Here is an 8,643-nt window from a genome sequence, read left to right as displayed (position 1 = left end):
TCTTCGCCTGGCGATAGTCCGTGTCGCCGTCCTCCCAACGAAGGCCGTGATGGTTCGCTATCAACCAACTGGCCCTTGCTTTCTCGGAGCTCGTCAGCAGATACCAACTCATCGGCGCGCGAAACACGTGATGCGCGAGCACGCGCGTCTCGCTTCGCAGCACGGCCACCTCCTTCGCGACATAATCTGTCGCCCACCAAGATTGTCGTCGTCGTTGCCGCTGTTGCCATTGCGTTAGCGCGCGTTGGAAAAAATTATAGAACAGACGTTCGTTTAAGTTGCTCGTTCCTAACAGAGTCTGAGGAACGATGGAAGGAACCCGCGAATTTATATATTCCTTGTTTCCGGGATAAAACAACCCCACAACCACATTTTTTCCGTTTCCCGGATGAGGTATCCTCACAATCGCATTTTCAGTTTCCCGGATGAGGTATCTCCACAATCGCATTTTCAGTTTCCCGGATGAGGTATCTCCACAATCGCATTTTCCGTTAGATAATTTTGCGCACTACGTTGGTCAGCGGACTGCTCGATGACGCGATCGTGAACGATGAGACAAAAGGCCGTGGTTTTCGGCGGAACGTTTTCCTTGTTTTCGAACTCGATGCGCACGTCCACGGTGGCGCTCTTCACCGATTCGTTTTGACGGGAACAATCGATCACCGCGAGCGGAGCTACTCGCGCGAATTCGCGCGGGGAGAAGAGCGCGTCGTCGCGACTGTCCCCGTAGTATGCTCCTCGAAATTTCGCGTACATCTCGTACAGCACGGTAAACTTGTCGCTCTCGAAATCCACGTTCACGTCGTCGTAGGGATAGAATTCCGAGTTGAGATACAATTTCACGTTGGCGAGCGCGCAATGATCGAACCTCGAGGCGTCGCCCGCGAATTCGTTTCGCCGTCCGGTCTGCAGTGCGAATATGACGTATCGCGGCTTCTCCAATTGCGGCGCGGTTTTCACGGCCCACGAATGCTTGGTCGTGCTCTGCAGCAGGGAAAATTCGTACAGATCCCAAGAGCAAAAGCCTGCGCTCAGAAATCGTCCGCTTTCCAACGTTCGCAACAGCGATAATTTAGTCACGTCGTTTAGCGCCGCGTGAGGCATACGCCATTGCACTTTCAACAACGTAATTTTAGGATCCTTGGCCGGATCTCTCGGCACGGTCTTCTTCGGATCTACGACGCAGTTGTGGTCGCTACGAGAGCGTATCAGGATAAGCTCGTGTCGCGCGTTTATCACCACGCGTTTGTAGTTCTCGCAGAAACCCAAAAGAATATTCAAAGGTACGCAAAAGTTGAATTGATGGGACGCGTTGTTCAGATTCGATTCGCTCGTCGGATAACTCCATCCAGCGTTCTGCAGTCTTCTGGCTCGTTCGATGGTCAGCGACACGTAGTTCTTTATCGTGCTGGTTATGCCGACATTTCTACACCGGTCGATCTCCACGCCGTCGAGCTCGTATCAAATTTCGTCGAACATAAACGCGACGCAGTTGTTGACTAATTTTGCGTATTGTTCCTCATTTGTTGCGCCGTCGTTGTTGAGTCGTCCCTCGACGTACAGGAAACTGTCGCACGGCAGCGTATACAGATCCTGCTGCTGTATGGGTATTCGTATCTTGTCGTTGTGCCCGAACGTCGTGTTGACGTACGGGTTATACGTGTGAGTCTCGATTTCGACGATGCGCTCGTCGAAGATCGACTCACCGCCGATACTCAGGATGTCGGCCATGGTTTTTCCTCTCGAGGTAGAAACGACTCGGCGGTGACGCGTTTCTCACGGCGAGATCCAGCGATCGTAAGAACCTGACGTTGGCGTTGCTGAGAACGGCTCTCCCTCCTCCGCCTCTTCTCTTCCCTACGCTTCCGATCTCGTCGTAGAACGGGCTAGCTCGCTCGTTCGTTCAATTCGCGCTAGATCCGTTCAGAACGAGCATCCCTCCTCTCGCTCTCTCTTCGGGGATACGCGCACACACACACTAACCGTGACGACGACGTACGTGCAGTCTAATCGTTATCACCTCGCCGCGAAAGTCGATCAGCCGATCCTTCTGATCCACGACTCGCACCGTGATATCGGTGACGTTTCGCGCGACGATCGGGAGGTAAATGATTTGCGTCGGAGTCTCCGACAGTTTATATCCCGGTGGAACTTTCGGCGCGAACTCGTGTATCGCGTGCACCGAGCGTCCGTTGCTGTACATACGCTCCCGCGGTGATACTGCACTCGATGCGAATTATGTTCACGCTCATGACGTCAACGGGTCCGTCGGAAACGTATCATTTGTTCGGTTTTAGAATACGATCGCTCGAGAAACCCAAAAGGGAACCGATGTTGTTCGGTTTTGTAAAATTCACTTGGTAGGCGCATTTTATCTCGCTCCTCATGGTATTCTTGTTGGCGCAAAGATCGAGCACTTTATCGCCACCGTCGTCGTCCCCGTATATGTCATAACCGTCGCCATCGTCGTCGTCGTCTTCGTCCTCGTATACGCGATAAACCTCGTCGTCGGCTTCGTCCTTCTCCGTTCGGTTTTTTTCTTTTACCCGTCCAGCGTCGTCGGTCTGCGGTTTTTCTCCTTTCTCCTTAATTTTGTCTCTTTCGCGGGTGCGACGTTCGCGATGGAGAAGAGCGGCGCGCAGATATCTGCTCACGGCTCGCAGCTCGTACAAACCTTCCGGAACGACGATTCTCCGGTCGTCCTCGCCGTAGTAGAAGCGAATGTTCGCGGACGTAACGTTCGGTATTGAATTGTACGTCTCAAAAGTCGCCAAACCCAGCTCGTATTCGCCGTTGCTCAGATCCAAAGCGGGAAAGTGACTCGCCGTGAGAACGCTGCTGGTCCCGGTCAACGTGAGCGTCAGCGACATCGCGGGAGAATGTCGATCGTTCGCCCGCCCCCCCCCAATCGATCTCGCGAAGAAATCGCAGACACAGCTGTCCGCAGATTCTCTGATCGAATGTCTGAAACGCGCGACGATTGTACGTCACGACCGCGCTCTCGCCGCCACCGTCGCCGAAATACCGCGCGAGATCCCTCGGCGGACGGAGATTTCCAAACGCGTCGAAGTAGATCGCTGAGTTCCCTTTTTTCGCGTAAGCGACCCAATGCGTGCCCGGGCCCACCGCATCGTCGAGATTCACGATGCCGCACTCCGCGCGTCGCACCCTCGGTGGCAGAGCGTCGCGCATAAACACCCCGCGGAAGAACGGTATGCGCAGACAACGCGCCGATCGATCGAGCTGCTCGTCAGTCGTGACGCCCTACGGAGGTAGACGCGCTAACCTCGCCTTTTTCCGCGAGGTTTTTTTTTTCAACGACTCTCCTCGCGCCACCTCCGCGCTTCTTATACGGCGCGAGGTACAACTCGCGACCCTCCATTGCGCGATTGTGTCGCTGCAATTCGTCGAGCTGTTTTTGCGCCGCTTTGTTGGCGCTCACCGCTTTGGCCACGCCGGCCGCGCCACCGATCAAGGAACCGAGAGCGCCCAACATCGGTAGAAAGGGCAAGAAGCCGCCGCGTTTCGCCGTCGGATGTATCCTCCGCTTCTTCGTTCTCGTCTTCGCGCTTCTCCTCAATCCCGTTTCTTTTCTCGTTTTCCTTTTGCGTTCCATACCCATGCCCAGCTTTGTCTTCGTCTTCATAGCCGCCCATACGGCCGCCGCGGCGATTCTCTCACCGGCCGTGGAATCCCTCGCGGTGACGCGCTCGCGCGCCCTCTCGGCGAGCCGTCGATCGGCGACGTGTCGCTTGGCGAGCTCGCCGCTTCGCGAATACGCGACGTCGTGCTCTCGACACGCCGCGTCCAACGGATTGATGCCTTCTTTGCCGCGCGCTAGTCTTTTCGCTAGACGCGTACCGGGCCCGCAAAACTGATAACCGGGTAAGTGCTGCTCGAAGGGAAGAGCGTTTATCGCGCGATTGAGCAGACCGATGCCGCGCATTCGGTCGCGTTTGCGGGAGGAGGATTCGTTTCTTCTTAGTTCGAACGGGAAGTCGATGATTCACCGTTCACAGGGGGAAAGCGATTGCACTCGTGGCAGTCCTTGATGAGCGGCGGCGGACCGTCTATGTGCGTTCGCTGCCACGGACGATTGTAGTGTTGCATGCACGGGCGATATCTCTGCACCTCGGGATTCGCTTGTATATGTTCCGGCAAACGGTCCCACAACAGGTGCACGTATCTCTCAAATTGACGCAACAGAAGGACCATCGGAACGTATTGCAACTCTTCCGCCGTTAGATTGAGAATTTCGTAACTGTCCACCAGTATGGGAAACACGCGGCTGTGAGACATCTCACCGATGCGCGCGAACGATTCGTTGCTTTTAGAAAATAAATTTTTTGTACGGATACGGCGACACGCTCGCGCTACTTATACCCGCGCGCAAGGCGTTTGCGCACGCGCGACGAAACGAAACGACGTCCGCGCTTCCCTCCCTTTTTTTCCAGCGATCGAGAGACTCATCGCGAATGAACCGAGCGGAAATTGCGCTCGCGGAAAAACCCGAGAGAGAGAAAGAGAGAGAGGGCAAACATGCGATTCGTGCGACAGACGGCGACGTTAGGAGTCTCGAATCTGGATCGCAAAACGTCGGCGGGGTCGGGCGCGACCGAGAGAGGAAACGGAGAATCGCGCTGGCACGGTCCTCTCCTTCCGAACGTCGTCCGTTGCATCATTTGCGGTTCTTCCAACTGCGGTAAGACGAACGTTCTGCTGAGCCTGCTGGAACAACCGCACGCTCTCCGTTTCGAGAACGTATACGTGTACTCAAAATTTCTGCAACAACCGAAGTATCGATACCTTGAAAAATTGTTTCAGCCTATAGACGAGATCGGCTATCACGCGTTTTCCGACAATCGCGACGTCGTTTCGCCCGACGAGGCGCTTCCCGACTCGGTCTTCGTCTTCGACGACGTGGCCTGCGACAAGCAGGACAGAATGAGGGAGCACTTTTCTATGGGCCGACATTTGAATATCGATTGCTTCTATCTCTGTCAGACGTACGCTAAGATACCAAAACATCTTGTGCGCGATAACGCAAATCTGCTGATCCTGTTCAGACAGAACGGCACCAATCTGCGACACGTGTACGACGATCACGTGAACATCGACATGTCGTACGACGAGTTTCGCGCCTTCTGTCGCGAGTGTTGGCGGCGCACCTACGGTTTCGCCGTGATAGACAAGGACAGCGCGTTGCGAGGCGGACGGTACAGACGGGGCTTCCACGATTTCGCCGTGCTGTAGGGTCGATCAATGCGCCTCGCCGAACGACGCGAGTATGAGCGCGATCGCGGAGGAGAGAACCGCGCGAGAGATAGCCAAGACGCGCGCCTCGATTCGCAGGAAGTACGCCGCTCTCAGGGCCGGGAAGATGGAGAGCAAGATCACTCTGGAAAAAAGGTACGAGCCTATCGTCAAACCTCTGAAACGGCTCGCTGATGACGTGGAACGTAGGGCTAAAGGACCGGGCAAGATCGACGACGACGACGGCGCTGGCTTTACGTTCGCAAAAAAGATGAAAGCGACGAAGAGAGCGAAGAAGGACAGCGAAAACGGCGACGACGACGACGACGACGACGACAATGCTGGCGCCGACCTGGAGCGCAATTACAGGGAAGACGACGACGTATTCGCGCCAATCGGGACAACCTCGACGGCGAAAAAAAGAGAGTCGCGTCCGGCACGGCTGAGTTCGGCTTCCGCGACGACGACCATGATGAGCTCCACGTCGATCCGCGACGATTCGGTCCAGTTTTTACCCAGAGAACGCGAGATCGTCTCGGAGACGACGACTCCATTTCCCACGTTGGAGACGTCTGCCGGGAAATCTTTGAGTACGGCGGAAAGTCGCGACGTTCTGACTAGTCAACTAGGACCGTTAGGGCGCGAATACTTGGGCGCTCTTCTGGGCGGCGACAAAAACAAGGAGATCGACACCGTTTACGGAGTGCATTTCGGCGAGAAAGACACGGTGCTGGGTAACAAGCGATTCAAGCTGAACCCGGATGACTCCATGGTCATCGACGGTGTACCGTACAAAGGCACGCGCGGCCTATACGAGTTGATCTTCATGGGAAATCCCGACGCTAAAATCTACACGGAGAAAGACAAACTAACGTACAGGAGTATACTTTTCTCCACCAGCGCTCACAAACGCGGCAGCAAAGCCGACAATCCCGTCAAGGGCAACAAGGGACCGAAGTACAAAAATATAATAGCGCCGCTCATAAACCTGTCTCACAGAGTTGGAACTACGAAGGGTGCCGGGCTACCGTCGGCCATGCGACTGACCGACAAAGCTATCGATTACGTTCACTAGGACGATCCCAACGAACTGGTCAATAGACTTCGACTGCTGGACGCCTCTCGTCGGGCCGGCAACGACGCTCACGACAACGAAATCCTGTCGATAATCGAGGAACTTCGCGAGGCCGGCTTCGTCATAAATTGATCGGTCGCGTCGGTCGCGACGGCAGTGCGAGTCGCGCGCCCGCCAGCGCGATGTCCGTGAACAAATTCGGCATGTCTCTGACGAATCGGGGCAGCGGCGACGGAGTCGACGGTGCGTCCACGGTGAGATTGCGCTCCTCGATCGAGTCCCTGCGCAATTACGCGCGCAACAACGCGCTCTTCGTGAGCGAAGATTTTTACGACGCGAGGGAGCGCAAGATACGAAGAGTAGCCGCGCCGGAGATTGACACCGACGCGACGAACAGGAGTTACGTCGAGGACGCGATCGAACGATCAAAGAAAAGCGCGACCGAAAAATTGAACGGTAGGATTGTGGCGGTGGAGAACAAGGCGGAAAGAAATTTGAAGAACAAAATAGCGAAGGTGAGGGACGCGGCGCTCCTCATTTGTTTGAACTTTTACGAAGCGGATCAGCACAAGATACGACACGTAGCCGCGCCGGAAATCGGCACCGACGCGGCGAACAAGGCCTACGTAGATGGCGCGATCGGACGACTCAAGAAAGTCGTGACCGATGAGATCGAGAAGAAAAACGCGACGAAAGAATAGAGAGGCGGAATCGAGACGCTGAGGAACGACGCGCTCCGTTTGAACGAGGAATTCTACGACGCAAAGGAGCGCAGGATACGACGCATAGCCGCGCCGGAAATCGGTACCGACGCGACGAACAGGAGCTACATAGAGGGCGCGATTGGGCAGCTAAAAAGCGTTTTGATCGAAGAGATCAAGAATAACAACGCGATCGGAGAATTGGGAAACGGAATCGCGGCGCTGGAAAGCGTCGCGCTCCGTTTGAACGCTCAGAATTCCTACGACGCGTCGGGGCGCAAGATACGACGCGTAGCCGCGCCGGAGGTCGGCGCCGACGCGGCCAACAAAAGGTTTGTCGAGGGAGCGATCGCGGAACTCGGAAAGACTTTGAGCGACGCGATAAAAGAATTTAAAAAAGAGTTCGTTACCGTGAAAAATACCGCGGATAGGCACGAGGTTGAAATCATCGCGATCGTTTTAAAGCTTCTCAAACAAAATGAGCGTGGAAAAACGTAGACTCGTGAAAGAATTGCACGCGCCGGCGCAAAAAAACTTTCCTCGCCGCCGCGTCGTGGTGCGCGGTTACGACGACCTGTGGCAGGCCGACGTGGTCGAGATGCGCCCCTATTCGCGCGCAAACGCGGGCCACAATTACATTCTGACGGTCATCGATGTGCTGAGCAAGTACGCCTGGGCGATTCCGCCAAGAGCAAGGGCGGAAAGGAGGTCGCGACGGCTCTCCGAAAGATTTTTCGCGAGGACGCGCGACACCCCAGGAATCTGCAAACGGAAAAAGGAAAAAAATTCTACAACGCCGACGTGCGCAAAATCCTCGACGAGCGCGAGGTGAATCACTACTCCATGTATTTGGTGATGAAAGCGTCGGTGGTGGAGAGATTCAATCGCACGCTGAAAAACGACATGTGGAAGCTCTTCACGCTCCAGGGATCGTACAGATGGATAGACTCGCTGCCGCGCCACTTGTCGAATTACAATCGTCGTAGACACAGAACGATCCGAATGCGTCCGGCGGACGTGACGCCCACCGTCGCCGAAAAACTGCTGCGCACGGTATACAGTCGCGCGAAGATAGCCGCGCCGGCGAAATTTCGAGTCGGCGATCCGGTGCGCGTGAGCAAATTCAAAACGATTTTCGAAAAAGGCTACACTCCCAATTGGACCACCGAGATCTTTCGCATAGCCAAAGTACAAAGGACCAATCCCGTTACGTATCTGCTGAAAGACGTTCGCGGAGAAGCGATAGCCGGAAGATTCTACAAACACGAGTTGCTGCGCGTCTCCAATCTCGACGTCTATCTCGTGGAAAAAGTCCTGCGCAAGCGCGGCAATCGAGCGTTCGTGAAGTGGCTGGGAATGGACAGTTTGCACAATTCGTGGATAGATAAGGTGTCTGTATTGTAAAAAGAAAGTGTGACAGGAAAATTAAAACCCTTTCCTCGACATCGACACTCGATGTTTAAATCCTTTCCCTCGACATCGATGCTCGATGTAACAATCGATCTGACAAAATTTATGAAATACATTCTCTGTTGCCCGCGCGGCACGAACGCCGAACCCTGTAAATCGTCGAAACGGAGAGCCAATAGCTTACCCGCATGTGACGAAATATAT

The 8,643-nt window shown here is 54.9% G+C and overlaps 1 protein-coding gene across 1 annotated transcript; it reads right to left on the bottom strand.

Moving 5' to 3' along the window:
• Positions 1–450: 450 nt before the first annotated feature.
• On the bottom strand, positions 451–1,731 carry LOC112458101. Its single transcript, XM_025021536.1, has 2 exons — positions 1,478–1,731; positions 451–1,426 (listed from the first exon to the last, which is right to left on the bottom strand). The coding sequence occupies exons 1-2, from the start codon at positions 1,729–1,731 to the stop codon at positions 451–453; spliced, it is 1,230 nt and encodes a 409-aa protein (XP_024877304.1).
• Positions 1,732–8,643: the final 6,912 nt, after the last annotated feature.

The sequence above is a fragment of the Temnothorax curvispinosus genome, unplaced genomic scaffold, assembly GCF_003070985.1.
Source record: "Temnothorax curvispinosus isolate PA1 unplaced genomic scaffold, ASM307098v1 QBEX01008684.1, whole genome shotgun sequence".
NCBI classification, from domain to species: domain Eukaryota; kingdom Metazoa; phylum Arthropoda; class Insecta; order Hymenoptera; family Formicidae; genus Temnothorax; species Temnothorax curvispinosus.
This window is presented reverse-complemented; position numbering and strand designations above follow the sequence as displayed.

Bases quoted from the DNA above. Each gene is read 5' to 3' on its own strand.
- LOC112458101 (XM_025021536.1), bottom strand. From the start codon at position 1,731: ATGGCCGACATCCTGAGTATCGGCGGTGAGTCGATCTTCGACGAGCGC. The intron at 1,427-1,477 runs GTTCGACGAAAT...CGACCGGTGTAG, and splicing joins AACAACTGCGTCGCGTTTAT to AAATGTCGGCATAACCAGCA.